General features: G+C 36.9%; 1 protein-coding gene across 2 annotated transcripts in view; it reads right to left on the bottom strand.

The window, feature by feature from the left end:
• LOC148649407 (inactive dipeptidyl peptidase 10-like) overlaps positions 1 to 22,045 on the bottom strand; it is a 123,316-nt gene that overhangs the window by 37,949 nt on the left and 63,322 nt on the right. For both annotated transcript variants that reach the window (XR_015926346.1, XM_088606021.1), the window contains exons 2-5: positions 19,355 to 19,466; positions 17,440 to 17,535; positions 9,547 to 9,641; positions 9,381 to 9,455 (exon numbers count right to left, since the gene is read on the bottom strand). Coding sequence is in view for 1 of the 2 variants with exons in the window: in XM_088606021.1 (XP_088462147.1) it covers positions 9,381 to 9,455; positions 9,547 to 9,641; positions 17,440 to 17,535; positions 19,355 to 19,466 (378 nt within the window). In the remaining variant the exon portion in view is untranslated. The remainder of the gene's footprint in view (positions 1 to 9,380; positions 9,456 to 9,546; positions 9,642 to 17,439; positions 17,536 to 19,354; positions 19,467 to 22,045) is intronic.

The following is a 22,045-nucleotide window of genomic DNA, read 5'->3' as shown; positions in this document are numbered from 1 at the left end:
CAAAGAGAGGCTGTATCATTGAATAGCCATGTAGTTTAATGAAAACAGATTGTTAATGCTTTATATGTCTGTAAAGAATCAAAAATAAGCATTCATATTATTATATAGTATTTATATTATAACACAAGTTACTTTTTAATCAAATGGAGACTACACGCATGTTAAAATTCCCAAAGCATTGCTTATAAAATTCTCTTGGTGTCAAGCTATAAAAGTTTAAATGATCTCCATTATGATTAATATAGAAACTTTCAGAAGTAGGTCGCCTACTGTAGATGACCAACAAAAGTTATCTGTTGTCACTTGCATTCATCTTCAGTTTCTATTGATCTGCTGTGAAAGCAAGAGCGAAAATCAATATGAGCAATCATCGGCTGCGCTACAATATTTATACTATAAAGATATTTCTTTAGTATTGCCTTGTAATGGCAGGTATTACTAGATCTTATTTAGCATCCGTTTCTCAAGTAGGCCTTATTGAACAACCCGGTAGACACTTTCGACGGCTTTAGAAATTAATATGAGATACTTGTAGAAAAGCCAAATGAAGAAATGGTGTTGGGTTGTACTACTGCCTTCTTCTAATAATCACTTCACAAACAAAACCTAAATAGAAATAATAGTATAACCAGACCACTAAATAGAAAATATGTCATCTGTGATATATGCATGTTCTGTTGAAAAGTAATAATCTCATTTGTATAGACAAGGGGAATAATCCCTATACAGTATGTAGTTTAGTTCTAAAGCTCCTAACCACTAGTGAAGCAATACTTGTTTTTTGGAGGGTCACATGCAGTTACCCTCCTCCCCCCCAACACAGGTTCTACTGTCATCAACACTTATGTTTAATGAGCTGATATTTAAATAACGTATACAGTCTTGCATTCATGCCACTATCCTTCTCTGGAAAGGCAAAAAAGCCTCTTCATCTGTTCTCCAACTGTGAATGGCAGAATGGAAATAGGACTGGAACTAAGCCTTCATGTTTCATTATCCATGCTCGTGTCTCCTGACATAAGTAAATGCACTAACGTTTAGGATGATCTCCCACATTCCTGTATTAACTGCAAAGAGTAAGTGCATATGTGATTCAGATTTCCGAGCCACATCGGCTCATTGGGCCAGATACTGCACTGGTTCAAATGAAATTTATAAAGAGAACATGAGACTCCTCCCCCCCCTCTGTCCCCCCTCTGTCCATGCAGTCCTATCCTCTTTAATACAGCTTGGTGAACAGGGGCTGGAGTCCCTCACTCAAAGTACACCAGCAGTGTCTGCACCAGGGCCTCAAACCCACAGTCAACCAGTTATGGGTCCAGACTTTTATTCACTATGCGACACTTTCAAATGACCAGACCTGAGCACGACTGCTACTGCATGAGGTACCAATCTCGTGACATTATGAGAAATTGTGTTTATTTACAAAGATTGCTTTGTATCACAAGAGCTGCTGCTCCTCACTATCAAACACCTTTACAGGTCATTGACTTTACTGTGACAATGGCCTACTGTATAAAGGCCATTTCTCAGATTGGTTATTAAATCTCGATAACAAAATAAATTAATGAATGGTATAGAAAAAAACACAAATTTCAAATGAAGCACAAAGTTGTGAACTTTGTGAAAGTCCTGTACGGTTGCCATTGTTGTCGAAAACCGCTGGTCTCGCGGGACTTTGAGCAAGGTGCAACATGAAGTGGCCTTTCCTGCTCATTAGTCACCGTAATGACTAATGCGATGTACAAGCAAATAAGTACAGGTTGTGCAGGAGACATTTCATCGCAGAAATGTTCCAACACGATCTGCATGAAGAGTTAACAAGTTAGTAGTCTGTTGGTGAGACAGTCTCAAAGTCAAGACCAATATTTCTACTGGATTAAGAGAGATACAGTATGTTTATAAGCCTACTTGTTTACAATATAATAAGGCTGCTTCAAGTCACTGGAAATTTTGTTGCCTCATTCAGAATTGCAGAATATGGTGCTGTGCATACCTGGAAATGTCATCTGTTTTGGGATGTAAATTGGAGGTTTTACAAGTTAGTGTACGTTTTACTTTTGCTGTGGTGTGAAATGCACTCAGCAATGCCGATTCTCTCTAACCCCGAAATATTAAAAGTAGCATTGTAGATCCCCTTTAATGGCATACTTGCACTTCAACAAAACATCTTATCACAAGGCTGATCACTTTACACAGCTTACGTTTCCAGACCTCTTGCTTTCTACACATTCAACCCAGTAATGGCACATCAGGAAGTTGGATGCTTGTTATACTATGATTTATTTTATACCTATTTTTAGAATCAACACTGTCATATACCTGCTTGAACTCAGTAAAGCATTTGATTTAGATGGTAGCTTCTTCTAAGATGTTTTGGATCATGTGGACAGAATGAAGGCTGCTATTATCCATCAAGAAAGAAAAAGAAAAGCAAAACCTCCTACATCACCTTGACTTCTGAATATTATAATTGTTGTGTAAAATGTATCTGTTGCATTACCTCATTCTATTTCTACAGTGAAAACTTGGTCCTAATCTGAGTTTTAGTCATTTCCTACTTTGGGTCTTGGATGATAAAAGAAAAACACCGTTTAACAAATATTGTGCCTGTAAAATCTGTATCTGTATACAGAACGATACACTTTTTATTTTATTTTGTAATGATCAGATCAATTAAAAAACTCCACTGGGCTCCTGAGAGGTTCATCCTGTCGGGACATCAGTATCAACTTTAAAAGAAGCAGAAGGCTTCAAGGTGTTTTGGAGAATATGGCGGTCTAAGATATTAAGATATGAAAACCATGCACCCTTCCTTGTTCATATAATGAGTTGTAAATTGTCAAGTAGCACACGTGTTACCGGCAGATAACCTTTGAGGAAATGAGACTGAACCTCTGTTGGTCTGAAGTTCCTGACTTACTCAGCCAGTACAAGAGTCTATAAAGACCGCAGGTACTCTCTACTCTGTCCTTAGTGGGCCATGATTGGGCTTCAACAAGCATGGCTGTCCTCACCATGTCACACAGTGCTGGCTGCTATGGCTTGCCAGGCACTATCTCAACTTGCCAGCACAAGGTGCCATTACTGAGAACTGCATCTGTCCTGACAATCCAGGTGCTCTGGGTCTTGCTGACCCTGAATTTTGCTGTGTATAGATAGTTCAAGCAAAGTGAAAAGCTAGATGAAGTATATGGTATGGAAAATACACCACAGTAAATCAATTTATCAGCATTTTCTTGGGAGGTATGAGGAACACAGTAACGGGGAAAAAACACACACAAGGTACCATAGCCTGGAATCAAACCCTGGACCTAGTACTGACCACCACACCACTTCGCTGCCCAATTGGCAATTCTGTACCATAGTAATTTAGACAATTGTTTAACTGGATTATTGTCTTTGTCACTGGAAAGCCCAGGAGAGTCCAAGCCTGCCTTCTTCTCAAATCTTGACAGCTGCTCTTCCCTGCTCTGTTTACCTGACCCTCCCGACTCTACAGACACAAACATCTGTTCTCTCTTCTGACTGGCACACAGTGTGCTTCTGTATTCTTTGTTTATTCAGAGCACATGATGCTCCCATTCTACACAAAAATGTCAGGTATTTATTCATTGAGGTTTTGAGCCTGATGAAACCATTATTAATGCACCAAATGTATTTTGAAATAAAAGTAAGACGTACTGTATACTGAAACAGAGTCTACAATACACAGATACTGCTATTCAGGCTCCTTTATGTAAAAACAAAAGATTTATGTACAGATAGAAACTGATTAAATAATTAAACCCTCATATGATTTGACTTAAAAACCTAACTTGTTTTTTTTTTTTTCAGATTTTCTTGTCTAGAGGGATTTGATGCAATCAGAATTATATTAATTTATGAAGGATGGTTACAGAGTATCTGAAATAAAGAGCTGCATTACACTGAAGTGGACTGTTTCTGCCATGGTTCTTTAATTCCACCAAGTAAACAATTAAATCCTCCTTAATATTCCATGCATACTGCAAATCTTTGTCTTTTGTTTGAAAAAGAATGGTGAAGCCTTTGATTAGATGGCTCTCAGGAACAACTACTGAATGCTCATTGTAGATTATTTTGGAGTCATGCAAGGAAGAAATCCATCAGAATTTACAGCAGGTCCACTATACAGTATATATATTGATCATAGAGATCCAAAATATGTTTATAATAATTCCACACATCTGACGACAAAAGTAAACAAAAATAAACAGATGAAGGAACATCTTCTCTCCTTGTAAATCATTTTGGGTAAAAAAGTAATTCTAATATGGGATCATTAAAAGATTATCTACAGTACAGACATATGTTTGAGGTACAGTACACTGCACAAGTAATTTAATATTACAACTGAGCTGTAATGTACAGTACTTGCAAACATCTCAGGAAATGTTCTTAAAAATATTTAATTTTGACCACATTTCCTCCACGTTTATCTGTGTACAGTATTTGCTTCAATATCTCAAAAGGCAAGGAATGATATTTCAACTACTAGGACTTTGTCAGACATTAAGACTTTGACTTTCAAAGAATGGGATCTTCACCAATCTGATGATGTTCTAGAGGTATAAATTAATTTGTCCTGTTAAAATGTACATTTTATGCTCTCCTTTGAAAGTAAGGTCTTTGAGAGTCACTACAATTTGATCAAAACTGTTGGATCTTGGATTTTTGTTTCCTCTAACTTTTGTATTTTGCCAAATTTAACTTTCCAGTGCTCTGTCTAATGCCCCTCTCTGCTGTTCCCTCTGGCTCCCTAAATGGAATAGCAATTATTTTACACAATATTGATGCAGCGAGCTCTACTTTAAAAACACATGCCATACTTTATGTTTTGATGAGTGTAGCACCTTGACTGTGTATTGCTTGAAAAAAAAAACTGTTGTGAAAAATGTTCCACTTCCCATTCACTGAATTACCTGTTGCGTATATGTTCTGAAGTAGAGATAATTGAATGCTAACATTCTGTAACGTATTACAGAAATTGCACTTATGTTAGGATGTTTATACTTCACTGCTGACACATGAAAAAATGAAATTGACAAAGTACTATGCTTCAATTTAGCAATGTCTTCTAGATTTTAGCCATAATGTATGCACTTAAAGCAATAAAATAAATTAGGCAATAATCACTTTTTCAAAATGCTATTGAGCAATTTACTTCCAAATTAGTGAGAGTACTGTGTGAAAGTGGATGCCAAGCAGCATGTGAGGGCTAGACTCAGCACAGTGCAGTAACCTTGAGCAGACCCCTGGCCCTCACCTTCGGGACCTGGTATATATCCATTCATGAGCTTAATGGGGCAAGCAATTGCAAAATCATCACAGCTTTAACTCGCATTACAATGAGCACTGGGAATGCAAATTTGGTATAAAAAATACTGATAGCGAGCAAACAGAATAGGCGTTGAGAACGTAATGGTTTCACTTGCCGCCAGTTGCTTTGTACTACGCTTTGATGTGTGAAAAGGAGGTACAGGAACAGTATGAAGCTCCTGCTTATTACTGCTGTTAAATGGCAGGGAAATAGTCCATTTGGCAGATGACATATCCCTGTCACATGCACTTGTGTGGGTATAGCAGGTGACAACACTTAGAAAACAAACTAAAGAATATTATGTTTTTATTTCCATGATTAAATATCTCTGATAGCCCTTTATATATAATTATACTATTCTTACATATAATAGAGAAAGTCTAATATTCAGACACATTAGTTTAATATGATGGATGATAGGGGCCTTGGTGTATTAATATGAAATCATTGCATTACTATGATCATGGTTAAACCTTGATGGAATTTTCATTTTTTGGACCATTAGTGCAACTGTCCTCCTTTCAAGCAGCTAAACAGCACAAGTAGGGACATTAATCCAGTTATCCCTCCAAAAAAATCACCCTAAAGCAAAATTCTGCTCTTCAGACTTCAGAGGGAAAAAATAGCGTCCTTTTAATTTCTTTTTAACCAAATATGAATAATATTTGGTTGCTGGCCTGAATATTCCTACTAATGTCCACATACCACTCAGTTTTGTCTGTCCTAGAGACACAAACAAACAAGGAAAACAAGGAAAGGTGCCCACTAAGAAGAAGAAGTGGAACAGGCAGAAAGAAATTGATGTAAACGTGACTAGCAAAATTAAGAAACTAAGAAGTGATCAGGCAGGCCTGGAATTCAGTAGCAACCAAACAAAAAGCTGTAAGTAATTAGTTTGCAGAAGGAAACTGGATGAGTGTAGTCAAAAATGGAAACTTGTAGAATATTCCTGAAAATGAATATAATAATACAGTAATTAACAATAACAATTAAGATAATTCACAAATAATCAGGTCACAAAATATTTGTACAAAGTCCACTTATTACAGCAATGCATCAAAGGTATGTACAACCTCTAGTAAAGAAATAGCCACCATCAGGTACTGTACCAGTTTTATCATTTGAAAATGGTAAGGGATTGTGGCTTTTGACTTCTCATTTTGTGTTGTACCATAAAAATAATATTTTTATTATGATGAGAATAATTTACAGTGCAACATCATAGGATGCACAGTGTTGGCAAACTAAAACATTTTGATTTGACTAATAACAGTCAGAAAGGTTATTTCGAATAAACTATGGTGATTTGGCTTATCTTTAACCTCAGTGATAATTGACTTTGTTTTGTGGAGTTGCCATGACTATAGAAAAACGAATGTCTTGGGTTCTAGAAGTGCACTTTCACTGAAATGCAGGAAATGTCAACGTGTAGGAGGATCTGAAAAGAAAACAAGAAAACACTAATGCCATCTGTCAGCAATGGGGATGTGTGACATTTACAAAAAGGAATTTGCACAGAAAATGACCTTTCTTTATCAAAACATCACAGGAAGGTATATATGGCAGATTTGACTGATAACAACTAGTCATACTCCACAAGACACAGGTGATAAGGCTACTGAAGAGGTGATGGCTGTTCCATTCATTTGTTCAAAACCACCTATCCAACAACTAACCCTCCTGAACAGTTTCTATTTTACATGTCATGATGCAATTCAATAAGGTTTCTTATTCTTTCTGGTATAAGTCTCTGTAATAATAAAGCAGCATTCTGTGGAAACAGCTTGCAAAAAAGGGGATGCAATAAATCACAAATTCAATTTTAATGTAAGTCAGAGCTAAAGAAACAAATAACTGGGAAGAAGACCCTTCTGAAGTTGAGTCCACAAAATACAAGAACATGTGTGGTTCAGTTCTTCCCAAGAACACCTTAAACTCACTTTTTTATGCCACTTTTCTCTGAATCAAAACTATGGCTTTCAAAACAGAATTCCAGAACGCAAAGTAAGTAGGACAGAAAGTAGTGAAAGAGACACACTCAGGTTCATATTCCCATCACAAGGTCTCTTTTGTGTTGAGTGACCAACCATTCAACTGATGAACCCTACAGTCCCTGAGACCGTATATTCTTCATAACAATGTTTTGATATAACAATTGTGTGAATTATACAATGTTTGCTCTATTAATAACACTTTTTTTATAATACACAAAGTTATTTTGTATTTGCATTGCAACAAAATGTTTTTTTACACACCTGGACAGATACTGTGTGTTACCATGGAAAATAAAGACTGGTGAGAAGTAATTCTGCAGCAATCAGATTAGCGTTACTGGTAGCCTTTGCAGCTTTTACACTTTTCTCCAGTTTCTGCTATGAGATGATTGTTTTAAAAGGTACTGTTTAGCACTAATACAACTTCATTTAAATGTTCCCCAGTGGTTAGTCAGTGTACTTTGTTGGAGATTTCTATCAAACTAGCTGCCTCTGACAAGTGAGACATCTTCACCATTCATGGACCATATAATATTAATTATTAATTACTTTAAATATCTCAGGCACTATGCAAGTATGTCATTAGACAAATACATGTGACTATGTCATGAACTACTGCAACAACTTGATATTAGGAATAACGAAGTGAAAATGCAAACTGAAATATTTTATATTCTACTAACAATAAGCTGAAATTGAAATAGCAAAAAGCAGGGTCTTCTTTGCACCAATCAAAGTCTCCCCTGAATAATCTTTCAATATGACACAGCTAGATAGTCACATTACGGTTCTGAGTTTTTATTGGGCTCATACAGTAGCTAATTGATATGCATACCCAGCAGCCAACACGACCCCGCAGGGTGTTCCTTACTGGATACGTACAAATCTGCACCACGATTCCCATGCTCAATGCAGCTCTTCATGTTTACCACCACCTCAGAGCACTTCCTTTCTTCGTTTTTTAATAAATAATTTGACCTTTAAAAACAGCGCTTGAAAAGCGTGAATCATGTTTTTAACCATGTTCCACGTCTGACTGTTTTTTTGGTAACACTGTATTAAGGTATGCATTAGTTATTAATGAATGACACCCTAGCACTCATCAGATGATGGACAGGCTAAGGTACATATTACCTCTCATCACTAATGACTAATTCCTACTTAACGTGTTTCACTAATAAAGCATGGCTTAGCCATGTATTATACATTTAATTGATGGTTCAGTGATAAGTGCCAAAATATGGCTGACAGGTAACTTACAGGTACAGGAAGTAAAGTGTTACTTTAATTTGCTGTTCATGCATCAATTATACTTTGTATACTGTGCACATAGCTCCAGTGCATTAGATCTCTGTACAAAATCTGGAATAAAACAGAGTCTGAAAGGAGATGGTATCCTGAAAAACAAAGACTGATCTATAATGAAAAAAGAAATAGGCTTGCAGTTATACTGGCAGAGTGTTTGATTTTTGAGCTTTTGAAGTTATGACAGTAAAGGGGTAGAATTGTAAAATGTTGCCAAGAATCAATAAAAGCCTGAACAATTGTTATGCACTTCTAAAGGCAATCAGTATTTTATTCCTTTGTGTCTTTTATCTTTTTCAAAATTGCCTTTTTTGTCTAAGTGGAAAGAAATTTCTAAAGTGTTTGTGGCACTGGCATTTAGTAACTCAGTGGCATGATAACAGCCTTCTGGATCTCTTTTAATCTTAAAGAAAAAAAAAGCACTTTAAAATAGATTGTTTACTACTGCTGACTACTTAAACTGAAACATTTGCTTCTTGCTTGTGTTATCAATGTACTGCATGCTTCATGTTGGTGCCACTTAACTCCAGTTCTGGATTGCCAAAATCCTGGAAGTCTTATAAAGGTCTTATAAAAATCTCCTGCACTGAAGGCACTGGGAAAAGATGTCCTCCTTTTAAGTCCATACTTTATCCATTAAGTAGTTAGGAACTCAGGTGGAATAAAAGCCTGCTGACACTGTGGCCCTACAGGAAGGGATCTGCGCAGCCCTGTTTCTTACTGTGTAAGCAGCTACTGACCTGTTTCACACTGTACCCCAGAAGAACAAAATTCTGATCAGGAGAAACCGCAAAGGTAGAAGCCTTAAACATGGACTAGGGAAGAAGAAAGGAAAAAAAGTCAGAATCCCACCTTACTTTTTTTTTTCTAGCAAGTCTTCGACGTGTCTTTATTTATTATACTTACAAAAGTGGTGTTTTTCAAAACAATCCCCGTCTGGTTGCTGTGAACATTGTGTTTCATGACATTGCCATCTCTGTCTCTGTATACAATTTCTTCATCTGTTGGAAACAACGAAAAACAAATCACTGCATGTAGTGCTGAAAAGGATGAGACAGTTTCCACTTTTTATGATTCAGGTAATTTACTGGAGTCGTCTGATAACTACAAAACATTATGTGAAAGTAAAAAGGCTTGAACATATCATCACATCTGATCTTCAGCTGAAGAGACTGCTATTACTGCATTTTTCTCTGGAGAGTTTAGCAAGGGTTCAGTCAAGGAGAGTTTTGCTTTCCATATATTCAGACAAGAATTCAATCAAAATTTTATTGCTGCTAAAGGTAAAGCCTACAGATAGCATATCTCGGCATCAAGAAATATGACAATGGAGAGATGCAATCATTTTGATTTAATCCAGGCCTAACTCAAGAATGAAATGCGCAGAAACTGAACTCTTGCATTATGGTAATGCCTCAGAGCCTAAATAATTTTAGGCTGGAATGTTACAGTAGACCTCAATAAATGACTGCTGATATGCCAGCCTAGAAGAAACAATGAATAGGAATTTAAGCACTGCAAGAATGTTAACCCATTATACATATAAGAAAAGGAGTAATGCCTTCAGGGATGAAATTATTTATTTCTCTCAATATATATTTTCTTGTGCATCAGAGTGGGTTGCTGGGAAGACAAAAAGGTCTCCGGGCCCAATCCTCAACCCTGTCATCAAGGCACAAAGTGTTAGTAAAAAAATAATTATCCAGCCTTTTCAGCTTTTCCCCAGGGGGATCGCAGTTGAGTCAGGGCCTTGCCCAGCAAGGAGCAGGCACAAGATGGGAGGTGTGCCAGTCCATCACAGGGCACACACACATACACTTGAGGTTCACTGTAGAGACACCAGTTAGCCGGGACAACATGTTTCTGGACTGTGGGAGGAAACCAGACCACTCAGAGAAAGCTCCACCAAAGCACCTCAGAATGGAATCCCAAACCAAAGAGCTAGAAGGCATTTGGCACTCACTACCACACCAATGTTCCACACAGACTGCATTAGCATTGCAATGAATATAATTATCATCAGCCATTTTGCTGTTTACTTGGCAAAAGGCATACATGACAAAATACAGCATTTGGGGTTTTCATCAAATCCTTCTAAATAAAATGCGTTGTTTTTTTTAGATATTTTTCCATTATAAAACTTCACTGGAATGCCCACTTGTACAATAAAACCACAGGAAGGACAAAACTCCTGTAATTTAACAATACAATCCCTCTGAAGCTCAGAAACACAGAAGTACAGTAGTTTTCAGTATAGTGTTCACATTTTCTAACTAAGAAATAATTCACTGATTCGTCTATTTTATAAATGTATAATAAAATTGTTGTTTCAGAAATGATCTCAAAATTACAGTAATAATAAGAGTATATTTTGAGCTTTTATGTATTTTCTTTACTGCCCTTATATCATTGAAAGATATTTTATATGCTATTCATAAAATGACTTTGATCCACCCAAAGACACAGACTGTTCGAACAATTCCATGGGAATTAGTCCCTCTAGAAAGCATTGTCTCCCTTCATTTATTGTGCATCAAACTCGAGTGACTTTGACTGTGGCATAAAGAACTAAATCACCTCATTAGTGAGAGAGCTGATTTGGCACAGGTGATGAGGTGACTTAACCAGTTGAATTCCAAGCCTGATGAAAATTAACAAAGAAAAACACAGAAAGGAGCCACTATGTCACTTTTATCAAGAGAACAACGCCTTTGTCTCATCAGTATGAAACAACTGAACTAAGTAATATCACTTGGACTCACCAGCTGTTAAGATAAGTCTTCTTCAGCAAAGAATCAAGACTTTATGTAAACTAACCTGATGAATGTCAGCAAGCTACAGAACGCCACTTATAGAAACTGACGTTAACCTGACTGCATGATGCTACAGTACAGTATATGGATAAAGTCCTGTGTCATCACGTACTGCAATTCCTGCGGACTCATCCTGTTGTGACAGCACTGCAGCAGAAAGACACTCTTATAGAACCAGACCTGAGCTACATCAAAATTTCAGGTGATGAGCAAGGATGTCAAGTGACATTGAGGGCTCAGATACCAGTAAAAAGGAACTTTCTTGTCTAGGCAATTTGAAAGGAATGGGGCAGGAAGCCGCAAGGCAGCATGAGCAAGTTGGTGCAAAGCATGCAGCTTCTAACAGTGGCCAAACACACTGCTAGCCTGTGGCTTTTCCAATAGATGCACTTTGATGACAACTGTTACTTGGCAGTATGACTTTAATGATGTCATATCTGTTCAATAAAATCAGCGCACCTGCTATTAAAACATTTTCTGATAATTATATTGTGAATTAGTTGCACTTACAAGTGATAAGTTCCTTTTGATGCTCATCATTTCTCTCTAATATTCCTTTAACAGGAGCAAAAAACATACATTAGGTTACTTTCTGACACTTACTACAGGATGGCACTTCAAAAATTAATTTTAAAAGAGGAATTGACCGAGGTTTGAAGCTTTCAACACCGTTGTCAGCTCCTTGATTAATATTGTAGCTACAAGGAGAGACCAGGCCAGCTGTTGAGCTACCTGTGAGAAAAACCATTTAATCAGGCTAAGAGCAGACAGGCTACCTCCATGTGAACCAGGTGTTAGCAGGTGTTAGAGGACAGACATTTGGAGTGAATGTATTTGGGATTTTTTTAGAATTTCATACAGATGACAGAGGTCTTCTGCAGAGCTAATTAAGCATGGACATCTGGTCTTCAGTAATGCATTTGCAAAGTAACGCAAAGATAATTTAAAGTGATGAGAGATCAATAATGTGTAATGTTTGTTATAAGTGCAGCAGTGATGATCATTTTAGACTGTATTACCTTATTACAAGCAAGGCACATCCAAAATCTATTTTTGCCTGAACTAATTATTAACCATCACAGACCATTAAACCAACAAATAACATTTGTTTGAGAGGTGTAAGGTCAGCTCCCTAATGATCTCTGAAATTTTTCATGCTATTTTTGTGCTTCCATTATTTTGTAAAACCAAACCATTGATCTCAATCTTTAGTATTTGTTTTATATGTATCCTAGATACACAAGAGTCATTATTCAAATATTTAGAGAAATAGGTATTTCAGCTATTTGCATATCATCTCTTCTCAGTATTCAGGAATGCCATTTCCAGTAATGTTGCTGGATTACATCTGCATTTAGAAGTAATCTTCTCTATTTTTACACCCAATACAGTATTAACATTTTTGCACATATAAATGATGCATTTTGCTCACATGAATTTTTTTTTGTACAGAACTAATTAAGGATAATAATTGCTTACACCTATATAGTGCCTTTCTGGACACTCCACTCAAAGTGCTTTACAGGTAATGGGGACTCCCCTCCACCACCACCAGTGTGCAGCCCCACCTGGATGATGTAATGGCAGCCATAGTGCGTCAGAGCACTCACCACACATCAGCGCTCAGTGGGGAGGAGAGCAGAGTAATGAAGCCAATTCATAGATGGGGATTATTAGGAGGCCATGATTGGTAAGGGCCAATTGGAAATTTACTGTTCCTGAGATATACCCTTGCAGCATTTGTAATTCCCCAATCTGGGTAATTTCCCACACAGTGATGAATGAATTAATTGTTTCACAAAATCATTGGAAAGAGTTAAAAGGAAGAAAGAACTGGAGGTGCAGGTTATGATGCAGATTACAACATGCACTTCATTAGGAACATTTTATAAAAACCTGCCAAAAACCTCCAGTTAATCAAGTGTGTTCGTGAACAAATCATCAGATTTAAAGTACGTGGGTTCCTGATAATGAAACACTGTGAACAGGCATTATGAACCACTGATGAATAATCACAGTTTCCCATTTTAATCCCATTCCATCTGATTCTGAAGATAACCTGAGTACTGCAAAGCCTTTTTATCGTAATCAGCTAACAGCACACTACAATCAGTTTATAAATTACAAGAAGAACAAAATCATTTACAATTGAAAGTAGTTGCTGGATTTAGATGTTTGACAGTAACAGAGCAGATCATTTTGTAATGTACTGTTTCTTATGTACTATAATACAGAGTCACAGATAAAGAAATAGCATGTGGAAACAGGTAGATAAATACAGTATAGACAAATGCATATGCATTCAATTTAGTTTTAAATTAATGAGGATTAGAGTTAGAAATGTTGGATTAGACTGGAGATAGGATTGGGTTTCACTTTAATGTGGGGATTTAGATCTTTCATGGGACAAACAGGCCATTCCAATTTTAAATTTTTGATCAGTATTTTGGTTTATAATATAGTATTATTCTTGTTTTATTAGACTTTTTAAATTATAAATTGGTCATCTAGGTCCTCCGTTGTCACTATTGGTTAATTAAATGCCTAAGAGGAATTGCTTTATCTAGCATCAGGAAGGTCACAGCTAATCTTTCACGCTATTTGGTCTTTTTAATGTCTGTGTCTATTAGTTCTGATCTGACAAGTTATAATCTAGGGACAACATATAAATCTGGTTATTTTACTCCACTAGCTAGTTATCTACCCACACTATAAGGAGATGTGTGCACTGTCCGATGTCTTTGCTATTTGTGTTATTTATGACTTGCCTGAGGAAGAGGAGTTGGACCTAAAATGCCTGTTACTATTACTGTATCTGCTTCGTCACCATGGTTGCCACAGATAAGGTTTGAGTTAAGACTAGGCTATATTTTAATACAACCTAAAACTACCAGTGCAATAAACAAGTTATATTATAAATCAATAGTTCTCTTTTTTTATTAATGTACACAAAGCACTAGATATTTTTTTTTTTTACTGAATATGACTTTCAGGACCGTCTAAATATCAGGGTAAGTTGAAGACAGATTCCTACAATAAAATTCTGGTGATCTCACAGGGTTAGATTAAAAACAAGAGAGGAGTTTGCCCTTCAAGGCAAGTCAAGACAGATATCACTGCATTAATATATGCTCACATTAAACTCTGATCTATGAAGGTTTTCACCATGATGCCTTTTTTCCATGATTAGCAGAGCAGAAGAATGCAGTGCCATGAGAATTGCCATTTATACTCCTTAATCCAGTTCATTAATTTTCAATCCAGTTTCTGTCTATAGAAAATATTAAGCAGTACATGCTGAAATGTAAACAGGTCAGAGCAGAAGCTTTAAGAAGTTCTTGACATTTCTTATTTAATGGGAATGCATATACTGTACAGTAAGCAGAATCTAAAAATAGGTTTCATATGTAAATCACAAAAGCTTAACAAGTTTGTGAGACTTAATTAGGTATCTTAAGTAAATCAAAGATGAAAAATCCAAAGAAAATAAAAGTTGAACATAAATGTTTTGTATTAACCCATAGTTCTCCTGACCCTGCAATGTAAGTACTTCAGTTTAAACTAATTGAAAATTTAATTGAAATGTTAATTTTAATTGAATATCTTTAAAAATAAGAAAGGTTTCCGAGACCTGTTTTGTCTTGCTTAGAAGCAATGGAGTGTTTCAACAAATACATTAGAAACTAACAGCATTAATGTTTTCAGCTAAAGCTATACCTTTGTAATGAGAAAAGACTGGCAGATGGGCTTTATTTACAAGTCTTGTTTTAACAGATACCCCATTCATCACAGTAAAGCATGTAGATGTTACTAATGAGGCCAATTTGTTTAATAGAGGGTACAAAATTAAATACTGCATTTATTCCACAGGCAAGATGGCCAAGCAAATTATAAGTTCCCAAATGGGCATATGGCAAATTACTGATGTGCAAATGAGTTAAAAAAGCTCAGAGCATTTATTATTTTATGATATGATTAAGAGCCATTTAAACATATATGTTGAGTTCAGTCTTAGCCAATGAAGCCACAAATTCATGTCTTAAAAGACACAGAAATATCAGATCATTGACATCAAAGACAGAAATAAACAAAAAAAAATGACTATAGGTTGTATCAGCTGAACAAGGTGCTTTCTTAAATATAAAATATAAAATAAATATAAAATAAAATAATTATAAAACTCGAAGTTCATGACAAATTAATTATCCGTCCATCCATTTTCTTTGTCCAATACAAGGTTGCAGGGTAGCCTGAGCCCAACCCAGCTCGCAACAGGATACCCCTTGGACATGACAGCAGCCAGTCACAGAGCAGACACCCAGACACAGATACACACTCAACCAGGCCGATTTTCCAAGAAGCCAATCAACCCACCAGTACGCCTTTGAACTGTGGTAGGAAACCAAAGCACCTGGAGGTAGCCCACTGTCAGGAGGCATAGCAGATGGTGAGTTGACTATAATACAGTAGGACCCTGTGCGGTAGTCTACAGGTCTGGCTAAATGCAGAGAAATGGGTAATGCTCACACAGGACAGAGAAGAAACACACAAGTTCGATATCTGTGCACCGACATCGTCGTCAGCTTAATGTCCGAGTCCGATACCAATAGTGCACAAGGAAAGTCTGTCGAAAGTGCAGGAAACTAAGCTCTTCTCAGGAATCCCAATACTGACTACTGGGAAGCTAAAGAACAGTGCTAAATATCAGTAGAATATTACAGTGATAACTACAAAGACGCACAATAGTGTTCAGGAATAAAAAAATACATTTCTGACTCTGAACCAGATTTTAGTGCCTTTTCACAGGTGTTTTTATATACAGGTAGTCCCCCCAGTGTGTTGTTTATATTGTATTTATGTATTTGCACTATCCCCACTTCGCACTGTGTGTTTCCTGTCTACAATGTCTATGTCAGTGTCCTGTCTGTATTTGCACCGTGGACCAGGAGGAACGATATTTCATTCCACTGTACACTTGTATATGGCTGGAGTGACAAATAAAGTGAACTTGAACTTGTTCTTTTTTTCTGTATACCAACATCACAAAAAAGACAGAAGCATCTAGACTAGTGGTTTGGGTTATTATAATAGAACACAGCTGTTAAACAAAATGCTTTATTATTATGAAAGAGTTCAATTTGTGCTGTAGCTCTTTCCCCGATGAATAAGAAAATGTTTTGGTAGTTATTTATGGGTTTTTTTGTTAGTTTTCCGGGAACTAGAGTATTTAATGATAATCCATATCTTGGAAGATGACGCCATTCATGTGAAAAAAGACACTGAATAGTGTAGAGTAAAGGCTGAACAAAGTAATTTTTATATTCATAAATCATTCACAATTGAGCTCCAGAATGCGACAAGATATCTTGAAACAGATGGGTGATCAGACAGTAATGTAATTATATTTAATATTTTATCATTTTAGGCAACTGCATGTCCTTTACAATCTTTAAAGTGCTTTGCTAAACAGTTACAAATATATAAAAAAGGGTTTAAATGCATTTATTTTTTAACCATCATTTCAATAATTTCAGGATCTGGGCTCTTTCAGTTTTATTTCAGAACCTGTAAAGTTCAATGAACAGAAGAGAAAGAACCCACAGATACAGGAACATGAAATGTAAAAAATAAATGCTCATTGTAGCTTGGTTCTGAAGAAGTTTTAATTGAAACCTGGTATTTATCATATTTTATATATAACAATCTTATATATACAGTGATGAATTTATTGAAACAAACATCAAAATGTGTTTTGTTTGTCAATATAGCAATCAAACAACATCCATTTGCTGAATGGACTTCTCCATTTTCTCACCTACATTATCGCCTTATTTTGTAGCTGGACTACCACATCAGTGAAATGATAGTCAGATTTACAATGAAGCATACTTGGAAAAGAAATGAGATGCAGTGCATTTTCAGGCCATCCCAATAATAATCCTGCCACTAGACGATGCATACCTGCATGCTAGTTTTTGACACTTACCATTTATCCATTTTGCCTCAGGGTCATGCACTGTCAACTCTTTTCGAAAGAGATCGTCCAGTGTTAAGCTGGATGACGCTGAATTCAAACCATAATCTAAGAAAATGAGAAGCAAACAATTAAAACACAAAGTAATGCATCGAACACCTAGAATGAAATCATATTCTTATTTCCACATGTAGTTGGATACATTTCAAATCAAATGTGATCACTGACTGCAGCCAGTTTACTACATGCAATACGAGTTCTGTGATTCCTTAAAAATGAATACTGTAAAATAATAAGCTTATTGCATTTTTTCAAGTGGTTCAAAATTAAGCTACATATTTGTATTACACATACTGTATGTAATATCACAAACAATACCACATTTTTTTTCATGTACATTTTAAAAGTAACACTCAAAGCACCATTGACATTTAAACTCCAGAGGAAAGTGTTTGTCATATCAACAGCATCGAAAGTAATTTCAGAAAGTAATTTGAAAAGGCAGTAAACCCAAGCATCCAGGCTGGCGGTGGCCTTAACTTTTACGTTTTCACCTCATCCACTGAAATATTTTTATTTGACACATTTTGCAACGCTACTCATCTATATAAGAAATAAGGCCAGTTATGTAGCCTGGCGATTGGGCTTTCAGAAGAGAAGGTTTGGGAATAAACTACAAGGGAACATTTGAAAAAAGGGATGTAATCCCTTCGATTTAAAAGATCTTTAAAACTTGTCAGGATCCTGCTTGAAGACTCCTCAGTTCCCCAGCATGCGTGACTCAACAGGAACATCTGGGCAAAATGCTTTACACAATTCATTAGAGGAAACGACAGCTTATGGAGCTCAGGCTTTCAATTAGTTTAAGTTGCAAGACATTGAAGGAAAATGAGGATTAAAATGCTTTAATGTGCCTGGGAACAGCAAAGAATTCTACATCAAGACATAAAAACCTCACAGAGGTATTTGCGTTTCATCCTATTCACACAAGACTGAAGGCAGCTCAAAGCTGTAGCAGCAGTTGTTTCTGCAAACAGGTGCCCCATTGTTTATTTGATGAGCAATAGAGAGACAATGGAAGTGGGAAATACAGTGGGAAATCTTGGGTAAATCTATACGGATGACAGTGATCTGCCATTACTGAGACATTGTCATCTTAAAATAAAAATTACTGTGCACTCTTGAGCAACAGGAAGAAAAACTTCAGTTCATCCAATTCTACAGAATATTAGTCTGGATTACATACAGTAGAACATTCTTATAAAAAGCTTATAGTGCCATGCAGCTCTTAGCAGGAATCAAACACACAGGTAATGTTCTATTCTTCTGAGAACAGGATAACCTCGCTAAGACGCTCTGAGGCTAAACTAAGCAAACACACCTTGCTCAACACTCTCACTGGAGCTGTGGGACATTGCACACAGAGAGGAGTAAAAAGCTACAGGGCATGATTATATACAACTGTCTGGGCTACTTGTAACGGTTGGTGTTCAGATGGTGCTTTGCTTCTTTGAAAGCTATAGAAATATTGCCTTTGTACCATGTTCTGTATAACATTTATATCAGCCACTCCCAACTCCTCTGCCGTCTGTCAGCTGGTGTTTGATCCAGCATAGTTCTCAATTAATTAATTGAATTAATAGTCTTATTTTGAAATTTGAAACCGTTTTCTACTCTTAAACAAGCAGAGATGGTCTTTTACAGTAAGTAACTCCCAGCTCAGTTGGAATGGAAAACCAGAACACACACTGGTCCTTCAAGACCAGATCTGGGAATCACTTACTGTATCTATATTTGCGTGATCAAAAGGTATCCTGTTACCTTAGTTTCAAGATTGACTTCATTTACTTAGAAAAGAAAAGGCAGAGACAATTTCAGAGTTTCTAGACATTGTGACATGGACATTACTCCTGGAAAAAATACTTACCTGTAGAAAGAAGGATGATTGCAAGAGCAATGAAGGAGCACACAACAGCGATGACCAGCAGAGAAATCCCAATACCTTTCCAGTTCCTATCTGGATTACTCTCTCCCAGATCCTAACAGAGATAAGAAGTTAAGATGTTGCAGTGTGGCCATCAAGGAATGGGGGACCAATATTTCTCCATGATGTTTGTTGAACAGTGAAACACGAGGACACGGAGGACAACAGAAACAGAAATGTGAACGTGCATTTCAAACGGAGAACAGGGGGTTAAAGCTACCCAGCCATGAGGTTGAAGCTGGCGGCTCCCTGACATGGCTATTCTACAGCATTGGAGCGCCCTCATCAGGCAGTGACGGAGCACCGAGCAGACCAGCAGTGGAGCTGGTGATGTCAGCCCCGGGAGAGCATGCTGGGACAGATGGGAACTCTCAGGGACATTGCTAACCCCCTGGACTCTGAGGGAAGGACAGGGACTTGTGTACATGGTACGAGAGTGTATGCATGTTTCCCCATCCAGGTCTATGGCCTCAGGCTCCCACCCTGCCTGGCCTCTGTCAGTCAGAACCCCCGTCTTCACTCTGTGTCATATTTGGCTTTCTTTGTGCTGGCTGGTGAGAGCTCTTCTTTCAAGGATCGTGAAACTATTCCATTTAATAAAATAGCATTTTTGTTTCTACTCTTCTGCCTTTTTACTGCTTGTGCTACAATATTTGGATTAAATAGAAGTTTTAACAAGTCATTAATAAGAATTTAATAATAATTCTTTACACTTTTACACTCTGACCACAGAGACTCATGACCTCGGTTATACATCTCATCCGAAGGACGGCGCCTTTTTAAAGCATACTGTCCCCATCACTACACTGGGGCATTAGGACCTACACAGACTGCAGGGTGAGCACCCCCTGCTGGCCCCACTAACACCTCTTCCAGCAGCAACCTTAGTTTTTCCCAGGAGGCCTCCCATCCAGGTACTGACCAGGCTCATGCCTGCTGAGCTTCATTAGGCTGCTAGATGTAAGTTACAGGGTGATATGGCAGCTGGCTTATGGCTGCTATTAAATGACTCTTTGTCTTCACCTCCACTATTTATTTTTCAAGTACTTGAAAACAGGGTGTATCAAGTGGAATAAATGGTATCCTCAAGACACATTTGGACACAATGGCTCGTAGTGTAAAATCCTGCAACAACCCTAGTAACATCCAATGGTTTTTGAGACACAAAATAATTTCCAATGACAAGCACACACTACAATATTCTTCCACAAGGTCGTAAGGGAATGTGATAGATTAATGGGAAGATGTTTTGAAACATTTCTATTTTTTTCTTCTCACAGTATTTTCTTTTTATATCTCTGATTGGTAACAAAGTAGCTAAAGGGCTGCCTGTTTAAACACTGCCTGTTTAAAGCAATGACTGTTTATTAAATTTAAATATTAATATGCATTACAAATCCATTAAAATGTTTGAAACATTATAATCATCAAGAGTTGCTTCCTCTTCAAAATATCCACAAAAACAAGACAAAAATAGATCTTAAGAACACGTTACTAATATTAGAGGCACTAATACACAGCCCATTGTTTTTCTCAGTACACTGTATATATTAAGATTTCAAAATAAAACAGGATAGAAAAAAGAGGGAATTTTGTAATGTTAAATTACCCAATTCTGCAGTGACAGATAGCATCACTATCATATGACTTTATAGGTATTACCTTTGTCTTCATGCTTTCTGAATTTGAGATCTCAACTTTTGTTTGTGTGTAAGGAGGAGATACAGTATGGCTTTAGAGAATGAGAAAGAAAATATTCTCCCTCCAAAGGAAAATGGAAGCAAAGCCAAATGGTGCTGAATGAGGTCAAGTTCTCATTTATGCCCTTTGAAATGAACAATGAATACTGGGGAGTCTTAAACAAATGATCTTTAAACCTCAATTAATTTGTGTTTAACAGTTGGCATCCAAAGATACTCTTTCTGAAAAGTGTCTGCTATTAATGGAACATATTGGGAAGTCAGATACAGACACACATCAAAGCCTTATCTTGCAAAGAATCACCACTAATAATAGGAACTTCTATTGTGTTGGCTCTCTGTTCAAGACCTCCACAGAAGGAACTGTCAGGTGAGGAAAGCACAAATCATTTGTTACTAAGACAGCCATTCACAGTATTGATTTGACTTACTGTCTTCTAAATTGCAACACATTGCAAACTCCATGCTGTGAAGATTGCCAGGTACCTGAAAAGGTGAAATTCGTCATTTGTGTCCTTGGTATTGGCTTCAATGTTATGTGCTATATACTGAAGCAACTTAGAAATGCAGTGAATAGTATTTTCCTCCCTAACTGTTAATTATGCAATACCAACAGGTTAACCTGTATGAAAATGATTTAATGAAAGGTTTCATGCCTGTTGGACATACAGCATTACGGTTCACTACCTCTCTTCAAAACTCCTGGTGACACATTCAGGGTGCACATGTGATAAAAACAGTACACTCATCAGTATATACACTCAAAGATGATATTTGCACACAGGCAATTCTAAATATCCAAGCCATTCTTACATTTTTCGCCTATACAAATACCTACTGAGAATATACTGAATGCAAGTCCCTTATACAGGGAGAGGGAGGAAATAACAGCTTCAGAAAAAAGACGTTGGCAAGAAACCAAGATTTTTTTAAT

This window comes from Lepisosteus platostomus, chromosome 14 (assembly GCF_059453375.1).
Source record: "Lepisosteus platostomus isolate fLepPlt1 chromosome 14, fLepPlt1.hap1, whole genome shotgun sequence".
Taxonomy (NCBI): domain Eukaryota; kingdom Metazoa; phylum Chordata; class Actinopteri; order Semionotiformes; family Lepisosteidae; genus Lepisosteus; species Lepisosteus platostomus.
The sequence above is the reverse complement of the archived record's forward strand: the minus strand, read 5'-3'. Positions and strand labels throughout refer to the sequence as shown.